Source organism: Phodopus roborovskii, unplaced genomic scaffold (genome assembly GCF_943737965.1).
Source record: "Phodopus roborovskii unplaced genomic scaffold, PHOROB, whole genome shotgun sequence".
Classification (NCBI taxonomy): Eukaryota; Metazoa; Chordata; class Mammalia; order Rodentia; family Cricetidae; genus Phodopus; species Phodopus roborovskii.
In genome coordinates this window covers 14,869,041-14,888,196 of record NW_026126461.1, presented here as the reverse complement: position 1 = coordinate 14,888,196, position 19,156 = coordinate 14,869,041, and the positions used below count along the sequence as shown (strand labels likewise).

General features: G+C 41.2%; 1 protein-coding gene across 1 annotated transcript; it reads left to right on the top strand.

Moving 5' to 3' along the window:
• Positions 1-2,414: 2,414 nt before the first annotated feature.
• Tmem232 (transmembrane protein 232) lies at positions 2,415-18,832 on the top strand. Its single transcript, XM_051190673.1, has 6 exons — positions 2,415-2,533; positions 13,480-13,591; positions 13,901-14,006; positions 14,969-15,126; positions 16,932-17,031; positions 18,636-18,832. Exons 1-6 carry the CDS (start codon positions 2,415-2,417, stop codon positions 18,830-18,832), a joined length of 792 nt encoding a protein of 263 aa, XP_051046630.1.
• The last annotated feature ends 324 nt before the right edge of the window (positions 18,833-19,156 follow it).

Genomic DNA, 19,156 nt, shown 5'->3' with positions numbered 1-19,156 from the left:
GGTTTCTTATCTTTAAAAACACGCTTGACACTATTTGGCATATTACTGTTGCCGGGGTCACAACTGCTTTGTATTGACAAAAATAGTCTGGTGAGGCTTATCTGTCATGAGAAATTAGAACAAATTTATCAAAATTATATTTAAGCTTTGCTCTGCTAGTTATGCTAAAAAGGGAACAAGACTTTATGTTAAGTAAAAATCATTGAAAGTATTAAAATGTATCTTAGTTGAGAAAAACTTAAAAAAATGGATCTCAACATAGCACACAATGTAACAGCGTTGTTCTGAAAACACAATAAGAACAGGAACACTGGTAATTCTTTTACTGATGCATTCACATTGGTAGCTGTACTGAGAATTTGATTAAAAAAGTCAAAGAAACCAAAACCACTTGAGAAAAGCACTGACCCTTCTTACCTACTTTATAAACTGGTGCCTGATGTATCCAGTTTCCAGGGTTACCAAGGGTCAACCAGAAGTGGAGAGTCAGCTTTTGCAGATTTTAACAAAAATGTGATGTTCTCCTCTACTCGGAGACTGTCCACTCTTGTACTGAGCAAAGGCCAGAGGCATCTGACACAGTGACCAGTAGATGTGAGAATCTTGGAGCGATCAATCCCACGCTGTAAACTAACTAGGGGCTGGCTTCCTGAAAGCTTAAAATCATAACTAGTTCTGTGTTAAGTGCTGAGTCAACAAATTCAAAATGCGGCCCCAGAGACCCCACCCTTCCAACACTTGTTCTTCCTGTACATTTTCCTGTCCATCCATTTGACATGACTTTAATTAACCTGCGCATCTCAGCTGTGTTTTGGGTATTTGCAACATTCCACCAATGGCTAACCCTTGGAGATTGGGGGAGGGGTGGGCATTGCCTTCTTTGGAAGATAATCGTTCATAGGTTACTTGAACATATATCAAGAATTTTATATCATGTTAAAACCTTGTCAACTTTGCAATATTTATTTGGTTTATCGGATGGAGGCAACTGCTTATTTCTGCTTCTGGGCTGTCTGTGAAAAAAATCATATGAATTTGATATGAATTTGAAGTTTTCTTTCCAGGCACCTTTCAAGGTGGAAAGGCACAGTTTTAATATTAGTAGCTGTTAAATAAAATATACTCTTAACACATTAATTCTGCATGGAGTAGCTTGCATTCTACACTCATTCTGAATGACACCACCCAAAGTTGCTCTGCGAGCCTGCTGACTTAGGACTTCGCCTCAGCATTCCGAAAGGTGGGCATGGTTGAAAGCAAGCCTTGCCATGGAGCGACAGAAATAGAACGTTTTACATTTGTGAGCCATTTTGTGGCAGACATTGTCCTGCCACCCTCAGCGCTTGCTTCCCATTTGTCTCCCTTCTGCTCCAGTTTGGCTTGGCCTAACCAGAAGCACAGGCAGATGCTGGTGCTGGTGCTGGGGTGGGGTAAGTGGGGTCTAGTCTCCAGGCCTCTTAGAGGGCAGCCTCCGGCTGGTGGCATTGCTCAGCCAAAGGACACGTTTTAAATTAAACCCCATTCTCCTGCAGTCTCTCATTCTGTGATTCTCCTGCAGTCTGGTCCAGAGAGAGGTATCTTCTTGTTAGGCCCTAAGAACAGCCTCTTGTTTATAAGTAGCCATGGTTGTAGAAAGAGTTCCTTCAGTTACTCCTTTTGCACATACTTTGTTTTCTGTCAAACTGTTAAATTACACGAAGGAGTAGCTTTTGAATTCAGTTATCGTAGAAATGAAAAACAATTCAGTATAAACGTGATCAACCTATTTCTTTACTCTATTTTTTTTGCATTAAATATTCTACTACACATGTATAGCATGTCCCGGCTTTGTTTATGCATCCATAAAAATATGCTCAGGCATTTTGCAGAAGGAAACAGAAGATGGGTAGTGGAGAGAGCATAACCCAAGTGTTCAAAAAGACAACAAACGTAAAAAGACATTAACACATTGTCTCAGAAAACCTCACTAAGCATAATGGTCTACAGTCACCAGCATTGAGTGGAAAGCCTGCTGCATGCTAGCTAGTCCCTGCTCTGGACAGCTGACATACTCCATGCTACTCCCTTCCCCTGCACAGGGCGGAGCCATTCTCCCTGCTTAGAGTGGAGAATTGGGCGCAGGGCAGTGATGCTACCCCACCCACCCGGGCCTTGTTGTGTAGCCCGTTATTCCTGCATGGTTTCTCAAATCATGGGACTGGATAAACTTGCACAGTGACATAATAGAAAGCACACGGGTTCCAGCGCCCGCATTAGATTTGAGTTCCACAAACCAGTTTAAATGACTCCTCAGTCTGCCTGGTTTTCTTCTTGATACTTTCTGTAAGTTTTCACATGACTTGTTACTTTGTGTTGTGTTGAGTTGTATCCTAACAAGAACTTACAATTTTTCTTTAGGTTTCTGATCTGTAACTATGTCGGTTTACAAGTCACCCGTGATGAATAAGTTTGGAGTAATATCTTCCACTTACTATGAAAAACTCTTGAAAGCTAATTTGGAAAGTGCAAATAGAAAGAAGGATCACAAACCAAAGTGAGTTTGAGATTTTGTGTTACTTTATGTTGGGCTCCAGTTCATTATAGATAACTTTGAAGGTTTAAACAATTGTGAAGTTTACCTTTCTTTTTCTTTCTGGTCTTGTTTGGTACTATCCTAGGTCTCTGGGTCACCGGTCTCTGGTCCCTGGTTCCAAGCTGCGTCAGGGGGGTATTTGTGGTTGTGTAGCTTGATCTTTTCGTGGAACTCCTAAGGGTGGGAGTGGGCTGTCTCTGACTCTTTTGCCTGTCATTGGGATCTCTTTCCTCCTTTTGGGCTGCCTCATCCAGCCTTAACACAGGAAACACACCTATTTATTATTATTATTATTATTATTATTGCAACTTGAAGTGCTGTGTTTGGATGATATCCCTTGGAGGCCTACCTTTTTCTGAAGGGAAATGTGGCAGGAGTGGATTGTGGGGGAGGCTTGGGGAGGTCACTGGGAGGAGAGAAGAGGGGGGGAAACTTCAGTCAGGATGTGATACATGAGAAAAGAATAATTAAACATTTGTGAAATTATAAAAACAATTGCAGCTCTATAACTGGAGATAAAAATGTGAAGGGCGAGTATTTCCAATTAGTTTCATGTATTAGTACATGTTGCAAGAAGTTGTGAATTACACAAATTTTGTTTGAAACAAACATTTTCTATACTTTCAAAGAATTTAAATTGCTATTGGATTAATAAAGTGCATGAGCAAAAACTTTTAACAGTTGCTGTTTTAGTTGCTTTTAGGCATTTGCTTTTACATTTAGACATATTAGGATGTTTTCCCATTTTTAAGTTATTGGGATAAAGTTTCTGAAATGGAAGCAAGTGCAGCTTAGGATTGCTGTTACAATCAAAAGAAATGGACTTTTCCTATGTTTATTTTGTTTTTCTAGTTGTAGTAGTTCTGGTTTTTGTTCTAACATTGTACTAATCTGTATAAAAATGAGGGAAGGCAGGAGAAGTTATTATCTATCAGCAACCCCATAGTGATGTATTCAATATTGTGCCAATAATCAGATAAACAAGTAAAAGTGGCCATGTATCTAAACAGGCGAAGACATTAGAAATGGAAACAGTAGGCCCGAGTGATGTCTACTTAGTAATTCCTTTACTCTTAGAAACTCAGCCAACAGAGGAAATTCATGTGTATGAAGATGTTCATAGCAGGACTGGCTACGTTTAAAATTGCATGTTTTCCAGTGCTTAATGTAGGCATAGCCACATAAATGAAGTACCCTTAACAGTGGGCTATACTGGAATATTTGTAAGGAAAAAGAAATTTTATTTTGTCATGTTTAAAGGAGTTTCACAAGGAACTGGATAATTCTAACTGGTTAATGTGTATCCCACTAACGTGTTTATATGTATCTAACTAAGTTGTTACTGTGTATCTCATACATGTCTAGTTCATTGGTGACCAGAGTTAACTTCAGGTATCTTAGGGGCTCAAATAAGTGCTCAATACCAATTCTACTTACCTGACACAATTTGAAAGGGCTATTCTTTAACTTTTCTCCAGATCTGAGATATTCTCCGGTAGTCTGACCTGATCACAGATCCGTGTCTCACACTCTGTCCCAACACATCCAGGAAATCATTAAACTTCTCAGTTGTAGAAGCAAGCACGCTCCGTCCCCATTTTTCCCCTTCACCCTCATCAAATCGACATTGCCAAGATCACAGACGCATGATAGGGTAATGGTGCATATGCTTTTCCTCCACGGTCTAACATTTACCTTAATGGGGTTACAACTGGAAATTAGCCCCATGCAGCAAAAATGATAACCTGAGAATTGATCACACTAGTGACAGTTGGTATGATCTACTCAACTTGGGGTGTAGTCACTGTGGCAAAGACTGCTAATTGCTCCTCTCCTAGGCCCATCTTCTCGTTTGCTCACATGGATAGTTTTTTTTAGTAGGATACACAGTAAAGCATCAAAGCACTCATTTCCCAGATCTCCTAGCTCTTAATGTGACCATGGGTGTGGTCCCTTTAAGCGCCATGTTAGCGGAAATTTTGTTAGTGTTTAGATTGTTAGTGTTTAGTGCGTGGTTGGTTCCTTGTAGTGAGAACTGGGATGTGATTGCAGCAGCTAGTACAGATGCTTCCAGATGTCTTTTAGGACAACAAAGTAGCAAGAATCTCCTATGCAGACACACCATCCTACATTGCATATCTTAGGTCTTCTACCTGAAAAAGAAGTGTCTGTGTTGATTGTAATACTTTTGCCATTTTATAGCAGTTAAACTCTTGCCTTTGAAATGTTCCAGGTGGATTGCGACTTTAATGTCTCTGTAACAAAGCTACTAGCAATGCTCTATAACCCCAGTTTGTTTTTATTCTCTTTCCGGAGGGCTCACTGATTGCTCAGCTGAGTAAGACATTCCCTTTTGGGCTTTGAACCGGTTGGATTAATGAAGAATATTTACCTCTTACGGCCATAGGAAAGAGATGCTTGTATGCCTTACTGACAAATAGTACGCTGACTGATGCCCACTTGCAGACACCTGTGTTTCTACTTGAGCTGTCTAAATTTTAGTGTTCTCTGACATAATGCCTACCGATGGGAAGAAAATTAACCTCCCCCCATCTCACTGCTTTTTCTCCTGGGATGTCATTTCCATTACACATCTGTGAGTTTATTCCCAAGAAGGGATATTATGATTTCATCTTGTGGTGTCAGAAGGTTACCTCATGCTCAATGAAAAAGTATCATGCATTTAATATTTAAAATTTTACTTTAATTGGTATAGTATAGACATTACATATTGTGATAATTTTATACTTATGAAGAGCATGTGATGTCAAGTCGGAATGCTCATCATTTCTTTGTTCAGGGAACCCTTGAACCCTTCAAGATATTTTTATTTATGGTTGTGAGCCTAGCCTTTAATGGCTGAGCTATCCCTCCAGCTCCCTTCAAGATATTTTTGAGGCACATAATTTCTTTTTCTTATTGAGACAGGGTCTCTCTGCGGCTTTGGAGACTGTCCTGGAACTAGCTCTTGTAGATCAGGCCTGGTCTTGAACTCACAGAGATCCGACTGCCTCTGCTTCCTTAGTGCTGGGATTAAAGGCGTGTGCCACCACCGCCCAGTGAGGTACATGATTTTTAAAGATACTCACCTTGCTATTCTATAGTATACTGTCTAGAATTTATTACTATCTGTGTGTTGATTGGTATCTGATGTTATCTTTCTCTATCCCTTCCCTTTCCCCCCATTATAGACTTTATGATCACTATTCTACCCTCAAATTTGAAGAAACAAACTATGTTAGCTTCTACATATAACTATGAGAATCTGTTACTGTGCCTGGATTATTCCAACCAGCATAATGCTCCCTAGCTACATTACATTGCTGGAAATGACAGGCTTTTATTCTTTTTATGGCAGAATAACATTGCACTGTGTGCTTATACCATATCTCCTTTATCCATTTATTCCACAGTGGGGCTTCCTTTGGCTCCCAGAACTGATGGGTCATCTGACAATAGCATCATTTTTAGTTTAGTTCTCTCTATTTTCTTTCTTTCTTTCTTTTTTTTAAAGAATATTGACACCATTTCCAATATTGGCTATTCTAGTACCTACTCTTACCCACAGTGGAAAGAGTATACTTTTCTTCTTACTTTACTGATTTGCCCTTCAAATATAGCCGCTTTTGTCAGGGCAAAGGGGCGTATTATTATCATTGGGATTTCCATTTCCCTTATTATTAGCGATGCTGAGAATTCTTTCTTCAGATTTGTTGGCCATTTATGTTTCTTCCTTTCTTAAAAAAATGAATATCTATCAAGACCATCTCTCCATTTTATTGCTGTGTTGTCTAGTTTTACTGCGTTGAGTTGTTTGCGTTCCTTACACATTGCACTCACCAGTCCTGGTCAAATTAATCTTGGCGAATGTGTCACCCCTGTCTCTCGGCAACCCTTTTCAGCTTCAGTCCTTGTCTTTGTCGTCCCAAGTTGTGGTCCCTGCATCTCTCTTGCTTTTGTTTGTTGTCTGTGTTTGGGGAATGCTGTTCAGAAAGCTTTTGCCCAGACGCATGTTTCCTCCATATTTTCTCCTGGTGTTTCGCAGTTTATGTGCTGCGTTCAGTTCTTCGATCTATTCTGATTTTAGTTTTGTGTTTGCAGTCTACTTTTACTTCTGGCGTACAGCGGCCCAGTTTCCCCAGACCCACTTCCTCCAGGATCTATGTTCTTGGCATCTTTGTGAGAAATCATTTGGCTGTGAGCACATGAATATGTTCCTGGGTTTTCCGTCCTGGGCATGTGTGTGTCAGGAGTTTTGGGAAATCACATGCATGTGAATCTGTCAGTCATGTTATTTCACTTCCGATGAATAACGTGAGAAATGCAGAGGTGCAATGCGCGAGTGTCATTTCTTTTTGTTTTGAAGATTATATTATTATTTATACATGTATATAATGTATTTATATCTAACCTACCCTCCTCCACTTCAATTTTTCACCTACCCCTGCTTCCTCTATTTTTTCCCGGAAGGTCCTTTCTTAAGCAAAACATTTCAAGCAAAACTTGTCTTTGTTATTGAAATACATGAATTCAAATACGGTTACCCCATGTAACTGACTAGATCTCTTTGAGATCAATAACAGCATTTGAAGACAGATGACAGTAAACATCAGAAGTCTGGGTGTTTTAATGTGTGCTTCATAGGGACAACCTTGAGAGGCCCTGGGCCAGTACCAAACTCAGAAGAGAAAGTTTATAAAGTCAAGAGCAAACATTTAGAAAGGAAAGCATTCTGGATGTTCTTCTACATGGCTTTTGCTCAAAATTCAGCACGTGTTAATGTTTACTAGTGGCTATTAAGTTGGAGGACCTGCATTTTCAAAGTGTTTACAAAGACTGCATCATGGATTTTAAGTCTAAGGACACATAAAAATGGAATTAGAGAGTATATCAGATTACAGATGTTCTTGTTCTGGTTTTGCACCATGAAGCCCATTGGACATGCACGGTGTGAAGATGCTGGAGCCGTTCACGCAAGTCAAGTGTGACAGAAGGTATTTCTAGGCCAGGCCAGGATCAGTGAGCCAGGCATGGCCAATTCAGGCCAGTGCTGTGTTCACACTGCTGTGCACTGCCTTGTCACCGAGTCAGCTCCTTGTCTATCCTCTTCAGGTTAATGAGTCTGCCCCAGAGTTCCTGCCACATCTATCTACATGCATCATGGCCACAGCGGGGGGGGGGTAGACCTCTTTCATCCCGGGGGGGGGGCACTTCTGATTTTTAGGAGAATTGATTTGAAATTGCTACCTGTGATAGCGTGAATGAAATTGGCCACCCTAAGATCACTGGGGGTAGTACTATTACGAGGTGCGGCTTGTTGAAGTAGGTGTGGCCTTGTTGGAGGAAGTGTGTCACTATGCAGGCAGGCTTTGAGGTCTCATATATGCTCAAGCTACTCCCAGTGTCTCAGACCACTTCCTGTTGTCCGTGGATCAAAGACGTAGAATTCTGAGCTCCTTTTCAGCACCGTCTGCCTACGTGTTGCCATATTGCACGGTGATGATAATGGACTGAATCATAAGCCACCCAATGAAATGTTTCCCTTTATAAGAGTTTCTGTGGTCATAGCGTCTATTCACAGTAATAGAAGCCCTGACTAAGATACTGTTTTTACCTGCTGTGTCAAATTTATATATACAAAGAGTCAGTATTTTAAGTTTTTGTTGCTTTTTTTCATCCACGTATTGACTAACACTTCAAAAAACAATTTTTTAAAAATGTCTATAATGAAATTACTTTCATAATGATTTCACCAACTCTTTAAGTATGAATTTTAATGTCCTTTGGTCTTAAGTATTGCTAATTCAACAGATATGTACAGTTTAGGGATTGTTTTCCACTTTTTGTTTGTTATTTGGGACTATGAAGTTTTTTTCATGAAATAGGTTAATTTTCAATTAATAATGATGAAGATGATGATATAAAAGGCTGCCTTGTGGAACTCCACACGAAAGGTACAGCCAGGCCTGTTTTCTTCGTTGAGTACTAACTGTGTGTTCTTAGCACATATTGAAGGAATCATGATTAAGTTGACAGATACAGTCTGAACATTACTGCCTGTCTTAGTTACTTTTCTATCGCTGTGAAGAGACTCTCTGACCCAGACCCAGGAAACTTATACAACAAAGGATTTAATTGTGGGCTTGCTTACAGTTTCAGAGTGTGAGTTTGTTGCTACCATGGCAGGGAGCATGGTGGCATGCAGGCAGGCATGGTTCTCAAGAAGGAGCTGAGAGCTCACATCTGATCTACAAACAGAAGATGCAGAGAGTCGGGGGGTGGGGGGTGGGGGGGTGGGAGGGCCTGAGGTGGAATTTTGAAACCTCAAATTCTCCCCACCTTCTCCAACAAGCCACATCTCTTAATCCTTCCTAATCAGTTGTGAACAGAAACCTCTCACACGAAGCTGTATCTTCGCATATGATGGACTGATTAGAATTCCAGTTCTCTGGAGAGGTTGGAATGTTGCAGTTCCAAAGGCTACCTACGTCATCTTAACCTAGACCTAGCCTCAGGACAGCTGTTCTTTGCCCACCTCTGTGTTAGAACTAACACCCTGTGACTAATAGAAATGTGGAATCTAATAACTCAGCAGACCACTAGCTTCCCCCAACCCCAAAGCTCAGAGAACATCTCTCCCATCTCCCTGTACCCGGTGATGCACCACCAATGTATTTTACATTTATCTTGACTAATGACTTTCTTCTGTAAAGACTCCTTGAAACTGATTCCATATTGGAATGTGAGACTTGGGGTAACCCAAATCTATGTTGAGCCAATCATTTACAGTTCCCGGAGAAAGGACTGGGTTGAACCTGCTTGTATCAGATCCACTCAACAGTGGCCAGAGGGTGCCATGACATATGGGTCAAATATGGGCCTTCAGTCCACCAGTCCAGCAGGCATTCTGAGTAATGGACAATTACCTGTTAATTCAAATACACCTTGGACCCCACTTTCTGGACTCCTAGATACCTTCCTGTTCTTTTTACTTAATTTCTCGCTCTCTTGGATTCATCTCTTCTTGGCTTTCCTCTCCCCCCCCCCTTAGGAATTTTCCACTTGAAAGGTCATACCTTTATCTCTGATGCAGAGATAGATTGTTGCTTGCAGGTGTCATCTCCTGCCTCATGAATATAGAACAAAAACAAAAATAGAAAGAATCAAGTGCATCTTGAGTAGTGTAAATAACCTGGCGCATTCTTTCTGTCCAGTTCTCATGATGTTCTTTTCCCGTGTAGGGTAAAGCTCCTGAGCCCAGCTGCGTGCCCAGCCCACAACCTCCCCCCAATTAATCATGACGCCATCTTAGTTCAGTTTTTTAGAGTCTAGCTTGATTTAGCATGGCTTTCATTGGTTTCTGCCCAATCCCTGTGCCCTGTGTGAACCCAAAGGGCTGTGAATGGACAAGTCGCTCTTCCGCTGTCCTCCAGTTCCGGTCTTACTGCGGGCAGGTGTGTGGTTCTAGTACTGGGCTTTTCCTGAATCGTCGAAGGAAAATAGTCATGTTATAACTAACTGCTACCTGGCATCGAGTTAATGCCAGCAAACAGGTTCATGTGTTCCGGGTTTTTGCTTTTTAAAACCTTGTGAGGCACTGTCCGCATTCAATCGATGGGATATTACAGCTCACCTATACCGAGTCACCAAAGAGTATTGCATGCTCATGGCATTTCATCACCCTCCCTAGTGTGTGTCCGTTACGTGGAATGCTTTGTAAGGAGTGGTGGTTTGAGCGAGAATGGCCCACGTAGGCGCATCGATTTGAATGCTTGGTCCCTCTAGTTGGTAGAACTATTCTGGGAAGGGTTAGATGTAGGCTTGTTGGAGGAGCTGTGTCGCTGGGGGTGTGCTATAGATTTCAAAAGCCCAATAGCTTTCTGTCTCGTGCCGGTGGCTCAGGATGCAAGCTCTCCAGCACCATGGCTACCTGCCTGTTACCGCATTCCCTGCTAAGGCAGCCACGGACCCTCAGACACTGTGAACAAGCCCCCAGTTAAATGCTCTCTTTTACAAGAGTTGCCGGGGTCATGGTGTCTCGTCGCAGCAACAGAAGTCATAGGACGTAAAGAGCCACATTCCTTTCTCAGGCTGTGAGCTTCCTGAGGCTGGATCTCATCCCTCACCTAGCTCTCCTTGGAGCTAGCAAAACGTCTTCATTATGTTTTTACGAATGAACTGAATCGCAGCTGATATAAACAGTCAGTTTGGATTAGGTATCCGTGCAACCAGGAGACTTTAGTATGTTTGCTTTCTATGTAAAATTAAAATGATGGTCTTTGATGGCTGCCTGTTAAACAAGATTGTACGTTTTAGGCCTGGAATAGATTGGGTTATCTGTCTGAAATCCTTCAATATTTTGAAGGAATTGGAATGTAGGAAGCAAAATTATATTTTATTTTTCAAATGCCTGTACTAGTTTTTTTCCCATTCCTCCTCTGGCTTATCATATATTTATGTTTATATTCTATATGACTAATATAAGGGTTATTTTGTTCTTTTCTCAATGGGAAAGAAATGATTGAAATATAGCTGTATTTTTCCTGTTTAATATTTATTAACATGGTCTATGGGAGACCAATTAAGGCATTCAATATCTGTACTGAAAGTAGGAAATTATTAACTTTGCATATTCCCAATGGAGCATTATAGACCACAACCTATATTGAAAAATAATTGACAAAAATGAAATTATTTATAAGATGGTCTAAGCACATGGATTTGAATTGGATTCTATTTTCATCCCATGGATTTCTTTTGCTCTAGAAATAAATGCACCTCTGAGTTTATGAGGAAGTTAAAGTTCATTAGTGTTGTTTTATTATGAAGACACATACATTGCAAGCTCCAACAGATGATTCTGACTGATACTACAAAAGAACTCCAAGATCTTAAATTGCAGCTTACTTATTTCAGTTAATTTATTATTAGTTAAATAATTATTATTTTTTTTTCAAGGCAGATTTCATTTTGTTGTGTAGCCCTGGCTGTCCTGAAGTTCTCTCTGTTGACCATGCTGGCCTTGAACTACCTGTCTCTGTCTCTGGAGTGCTGGGATTAAAGGCATGTACCAGCATCGCCTGGCTGAGTTGCAGCTTGTTATAAATAGTTTTTTTTTTAAACTTTTGAAGATATGCACTTCAGTGTGATATTTAAGCCTCTTTTCCTTTCCATAATACAATGTACATTCTGTACATTTCAATCAGCATATATAAAATAAACACCAGATGTTCGCTGAGCAAATTTATATACATTAATTTAATATATATTTAATTAATATATTAGTAACATATGTTAGTAACACACATATGCATACATAATACAGAGAAACTTAAACTCAAACCACAGGGAAGAATATTAGATAGCTGCATCAATATTAAATCAAAGCCTTTTTCTGTGGTCTTATAGCTAGACCTTAGCTTGGTGCTTTGTGCAGGGTCTTAGCCCAACCACAGAAGGCTGAGCTGGGTCTGAGGAAGGGAAAGGGTGCCGCTCTCCCATTCCCCAGCCTCCCAGGATCCCAGAGACAATCAGATGCAGCAGGGAGTCTAGTCAACCAGGAACTCGTTTATTGTCCCATAGCAAGCATCTTTTAAAGCAAAAATCTGCAGCGAGCCAGTGGTTTTAAAGGTCAACCTATCACTTGCCTAGGCGCTCTATGCTTTACCTAGTGAACATAAGCCAATCATGCAGTGACCTCATCTGGCTCGATGTTGGCAACCAATCATCCTTTTTTATGAACATCTCAGGACTCACCCTCTTGACTTCCTCTGGGCACCATCTTTGGAATAATTCTCACGAAACCCTTCTCCCTTATGATGCTAAGTACTGATATGTAGCAGGACTTTCTTTAATACCAATCCCCAGATAATGACACGGAAACTTATTATTAATCATGAAAGCTTGGCCTTTAGCTTAGGCTTGTCCCCCAACTAGCTCTTATAACTCAAATTAACCTGTTTCTATTCATCTACATACTGCCAAATCGCTCTTTACCTCTCCTCCATTCTGGATGTACTGTGTCTCACTGGTGACATTCAGTCTGTGGTTGAGGCTTGTATGCCCACATTCACTCTCCCATCTGCGCTTGTCTGGCTGCTGTCATCTCAGCGCCTGCCCAACACCCATCTCCCTTTCGCCCTCCCGCCAAGTATGTGCCTCTAGCGGTTGTCCTCACTTTGTGTCAGTAAGTAGCAATTCGGTCCTTTCAGTGAGTCGGTTGAATCACGACTCCCTTCTTTAAGCCTGATTGATGCACAGCGCATACACCATCCAATCTGTTCTCTTTGCCTACATTGTATCGCCACTGCCCGGGTCTGCTCCGTCATCACTTGCCCAACCACATGTGTGGCTGTCCCTGCACATGCCCCCACTGCCTCTACCCCAGCTCTCAGCAGGTCATGGGAACAAACTTGTGAAGGCTCGGGGCCTGGCCCCTCTTCTTGCAGAAGCCCTGTAATGGCATCGCCCTCCTGCAACATCACTGTGTCCACTCTAGCTGACTTTGCTCCTTGTATCTTTCTCCCTCGACATCTCACTGTAGTCACAGTTGTAACGAACCCACGTGGACGGACTAGAGTTAGCTCAAATGGGAGCGACACTGGCTTATGGGAAATAAACCAGCCTTGAGCTTTGTTCAATTTTATCTATGAAGAAAATATCCAGAAGACTGCTGGCAGCCATTTCAGGAGTGTTTCCCACAAGACAAACACCTCTGGAAATGAGGATTTGGTTCCCAGGAAGTCTGGGTGATCTGCTCTGGGATCTTTGATTCTATTGATCGTTTGTATGTGAAACATTATAAGTTAAAAAAAAAAAAAAAAAGAACTTTTCCTAGCACTTAGACACTAGAAAATGATTAATTAAAAATCGAAGGTGATAGCCATCATCATTGTTTTTCTGTACAGGCCATCGTTTTCCATCACCAAAGAGTTCATTCTGAAATTTAACTGCACAGAGAATCCATCAGAGCAGGAAGAATTGTTGGAACAAGCTAGGAAACTCCTCATCAGGTGTAAGGTAAGGGTCGATTCTCTGGTCCACTCCGTATGTAAACTTCACTTTGTAGTTTGCAAATGCTTACCTGCTGCATAATGCTGAAAGAAAAGGTAAATATGTAGCTGGAGCTCAAATATTAGTGTTAATTAAGTTTAAAGTTTGTAACCAAATACTTTTGGTGAGAAGTTCTCCATAAGAGAAAACTTGGACTCTGATCACAGAACATTGTTGTGGAAGAGTGCCTTTCAGAGTATAAATAAGACGCGATAAGGCAAACAAAAGGTTACACACTTCCATTTGCTGTGTTCATCATTTGCTTTTCCATCGCAGAGGAAGCTGGGTCTCAAGACCCTGGGCTCCGGGAAGCATGTGCATCTTCCGACTGCGTGGGAAGAGGTCATCTATCTGGCTCAGTGCAAAGGGGAGATTCAAGACGGTGTGTATGCATGTTTTGTAAATTCTCCATCAAAATATCTCATGATGTTTCATTATGAAAATTCCTCTGTAATTGTGCACTCATGACTTTGACTATCAAGCTTTTTAATTACAAAAAATTTTTAAAAAGCTTTTTCTCAGTATAGTCTGTATATCTTTCCCCAGAACTGGTAATTAATTTGAAAGTCACTGTATACTGTCATTAAGTGAGCCCGCCTACAGCAGGCACCTAGATAAAAGTGTTTTTACACCTTATAGTCTTACTTATATAGAACATTAATCAAATGGCCCTTGGCTTGATTTCTTTCTTTCTTTCTGCTTTAAGACAGGAAGCTCATTCCCCTTTTACTTATTACTTCCCAATTATATGGCTTCTTTCAAGCGACCTCTACCCAATCTAAAAAGGAAATTAACACTATTTTTAAGGGGATGAGAGTCCTTCTCTCGTTAAACTAAATGTTATGCGTATGCCTTGTAAAATGAGTTTGGGTATGTTAACTGCTAAGGTCGGCGGAGGATATTTCCCACGTATACTGGGATCTGTGATGCTGCCTGAGAGCTGCCTTAACTTGTTTTTATGGCTTGGCATCGAGACACTGCCGCCTTTAGTGGATGCTTAACGGATTTTGTGGGAGGAAGGTCTGGTGGTCTCACTGCTGTCTGGGAGAGGGGGAAAGGCAGAGAGGGGAAGAGGGAGGTCAGGGAGTGTCGAGGGTTGGAGGGTTAGGCAGAGGCTGAGTTTCTTTTGGGGATTTGGCCTTGGAAATCACCTACTGTCAAGTCTTCTGGGTTGTATTGATTGAAACAGTCTGCTGAGGTTTGGGGTACCTCTCACTGGGTGGAAAGCATTTTTGGGTACAGCAGAGCCTCAGAATCTGAAGGACAAACAGTGAATTGCAAGATGTGAGTATAATAAGCAGAAAGGCGAAGTTAGTGTTTCAGTGACACAATTTCACCTTTCAGAAGCTTTGAATATGCTCCACGCCTCCTTGGACCAAGTTTCTTTCGACTACAACCAGCTCCCTGCCCTGTTCTTTCTCGCGGAATCAGTTTTATATCGGCTCTGCTGTGATGCATTCATGAAGAGATTTTTATATTCGGTTGAAATAAAGTTGCTGAAGGTATGTTTTTAATTTTAGAAAGGGAAGGGCATTTATGGTATCCTTCCCACTGTTGCTCAAATTGTTAGTTGGGGTCAGTCTTGTAGGTCTCTGGACACTTCTCTAGAGTCAGTTTTCTCTTCAAACCTATAATGGCTCCATCTTTTATGGTATCTCTCTCGTTTTCTCTTGTCTATTCATTCCCTGACTCAATCTTCCTGGTCCCACGTGCTTTCCTCTCCTCCCCTTCTCTTTCTCCTAACCCCCTCTCCACTCACTGCCTCCTCCCAATGTGCTCAGGAGATCTTGTCCCTTTCCCCTTCTGTGAGGGACCTTATATGAATCTCTTAGACTCCTCCTTGTTTCCTAGTTTCTCTGGCGGTGTGAATTATAGGCTGGTGATCCTTTGCTCTATGTCTAAAATCCAAATATGAGTGAGTACATACCATGTTCCTCTTTCTGTGACTGGGTTAACTCATTCAGGATGGTTTCTTCAAGTTCAGTCACCAAACCTTTGTAAAATCCTAAGCAATTCTCCCTCCCGACTAGCTTATCAGCCTTCATCTTTGATTGTGGGAACTTGTGGCTGGTAGAGCATCGTTGGGTTATGGTATATGGTACTGCTGTAGATTCTCACTTCCTGTTCTCTTACTACACAGAGACCGCTTGTACATGCATGGCAAACACTTTATTTCCATATGTGCATCTGAAAGGTTGGTGTTTGTAAGTTTTAGAAAAATTCCTAAACACCAATCACTCTTCATCAAATTGACTTTAATCATATTTCTGGTACAAATAAAAGCGCTCGCTGGGATTCGGTGGTTGCTTGAAAGCGAAGCGGATTTGCAGAGAGGGAATCCAGCCTTCACATCCCTGCACTAGCTTTTATTTTTCCAATTTCCTTAGTATGCTGGGTGAACATTTGGGACTTTGTCCCAACTCTCATACTTTGTTGTATTTTAGCGTAGATCTCAGTTAATATTTGGCATCACTGTTAAAGCATTTGGTTTCTCTCACATGCAAACTTGATGGTAATTGTTCCTGTTCTTTTATGGGGCTCCGTGGTTTAGAAATTACACAGAATGCAGTCTATTTGCTTTTAGAATTTATATTTTTCATATTATTGTATGAAATACCATGTGTTATATGTGTCTGCAGACATTCCACTTTCTGGAACTTGCATCAAACTGCTCTCTCTCTCTAAATATATATATATATGTGTGTGTATATATATATATATATTTGGTCATAGCAGTGAGAGTTTGCAGAGTTTATCATGTGACATGACATGATAAAGTTTTTTTTTTTTTTTAAATGGGGGTGGGGGCTCAGTACAGAATGCTGTGAAGAGCAGAATATTTTCCGTCATTCCCCAAGTCTGTGTTTCAAACTGTTTCGGTTAAAAGCCATAGAAAGAAATGTGTAACACACTGTGATCTACACATACATAATATACAGACTCCAATATACCGAAACAAAGGGAATTGTGAAGTTACAGCATGGTATTTTATTTTTATGTAAAAACGCCATCAGTTCATTTCATGAGTTATTTAGGGGCTATGATCTCAAGTTTGCTCGGCATTCAGGGAGGGCCGTTTGGAAATGGGTGCACAGGATTTATTTCAGCTCTTCTTTTGGTTGAACCTAGCATTTCAATCTTGACATAAAACGCTTTAAAGTTATTTCAAAAACACATAATACCAATGGAGTTTGAAATTGTTTTATCAAAGAGTAAATGTAATAATAAAGCGGTTTATCTTTCTCTGTGGTTTTTAAGCATTTATTGGTGCAACACAAAAATGCTTTTCTCTCTTCTCTCTTGACAGATTGGCTATTTGATCTTCTTACGACTTTTTGTATTTTTCCTGCATGGTCACTTAGAAAGTTTTAAACAACATTTACTCAGGCTGCAACCATATTTATACGGTAGGATATTTTTTTATCTTTATGCTTATAAATGTTTCATGCAACATTTGAAGATGACTGTCACTATAAAGAGCATAAGCTGCTTTATGTTTCATGAGCAGTAATACGTGCAACGATGGCTCCTGGGCCCGGAAGCCTTCCTTCAGTATTTAATGTTTTCCCTCAGAAACTTAGAAATTCTCGTGGTGAGAACGTTTAAAAGGACAGCATCTTTGCAACCCGAATGTGATCTGCGTTCTTATGAACTGTGGTCACCACCTGTGCCGTAGATGTCCAGGGTCTCACCGTCACTGAAACCCGGTCTTCTTTGACCATCACCTGGCTTTTTCTGTTCTTCTCCTGACCCTCCTCCAGCCTCCTGTGGACGGTGATGACTGACACTCAGTCTTCCTACTTGTAACCGTAACTAAAGCAATGAATCCCACACTCTAAAGGAGGTCTGCCGGCACGGTAGATGCTGGAATGGAATAGGGAGAGAGAGGATTCTGGTTCGAGTCAGTCTGGTTGTGAAGCAGGATATTGTAGCTCTACATAAAGCAGACTAGGGCCCTTTAAACTGTTCTGATTGGCACTGCAAGGAAGAAATGTCATTTGCCCTGCAATTCAGTCATGGTATGCACCTGCTTATACACTCCAAAGTCGGGATTGCGGAGGGATGGGTATTGAAAATGCAAATGAGTGCTACTGGAATGTCATAGGGCAAGGCAGCTGACTTCAGTTAACTGGTTCTAGGTTGCTGTGTGGGAAAGTGAGGGATCAGGAGGACGTTGATAACTTCTGTACCGTCTAACATGGCCAAGATCTGGAAAGAAGTGACAGCAACTTGCCAATTACTAAAAAGGGAAGAGTGGGATCTAGAGGGTCTAGCTAAGAACACCCGAGGGTTTCCTGGGGAGTCACAACCCATGCAAAACCCCTCTGAATCCTTTTAATGTTGTCCATATGTAAATGTGTGTAGTGCTGACCACTTGAGACTGGATAATCTATTGTGGAGCTCACCCCTGGAGAAAACCGAATAGTAACCACATATGTGTATTGGCACATACCACATTTATAATTAATAATTATATACACAATTTGTCAAACCATATACACGTTTTAATTAAATCTTTAAGAATTTCATAGTTAAATACTGCGCTTACATCATCCTCACCCCTCTCCCCCCCTCCGTTCTAAATTCATGGCGTCATCTTTAACTGTATCCATGAACCCATGTATCTATCAACAGAGCATGCTGGATCCATTTCATATTACTCCTGTGCATTTGTGTTTCAGCCTGTCACTGGGGGGGGATCTCACAAAGCCCCACCCCTAAGTGAGGAGATACCCGTCGTTAAAGGCTGCCGAGAGAGGGAGAACACATTATTTAATTGTATGTCCAACCATCACACAAAGCTGCCCTGAGTTATAAAAACTCTAATGTGATTCACTTATGGTGTAGTTTTCTTCCTCGCCACCAGAGGACACACATAGCATTATAAATTTTAACTAGTTAGGGCATCAAGGTACTGAATATAATTATGCCTTAGTAACTAAGAGACAAATGGGACACAATGCTAGGTGCCAGTAAAAATGCTTCTCACCGATGATTTCCCTCCCAACAGCACTTTATTTCTCTGAAGTGTCCTACCACAAGTACCCAAACATCTTCTCAAACGTGCAGTTCATTCTGAAAACGTCGGAGATTATATGTAAAAGGGAACTCCATTCTGAATCATTCGTGGGAAATACAGGCAGCACAGAGAGCGTATATTCTGATTTGGTAGGTAACCAGATGCAGTGGGTATGCCTTACCGCGTAGCTGTAAGATAAAATCGCTATGATTATATGCTCGTTCTTGTCAATCCAGCATGCATGCACTTTTGAAGCTGAGCTCAGTGGGGTGGGGGTGGGGTGGAGGCGGGAAGGAGAGGGGGCAGGAAGAGGAGGGTGACCAGCGTATACTCTCGCTTATGCACAAATCTTGGATCATAGATTGGTAAATGAGGAATGGACGCTCAACGTGATCTGTTGATCTTAGAGGCACAATGATATGACTCCCCTGCCACTTAGTGACAAATAATAGCATAGCTTAGGTTCCTAAGTTAACATTTTAGCATGTTGTAGTTCATTAAGGGGAGGGACA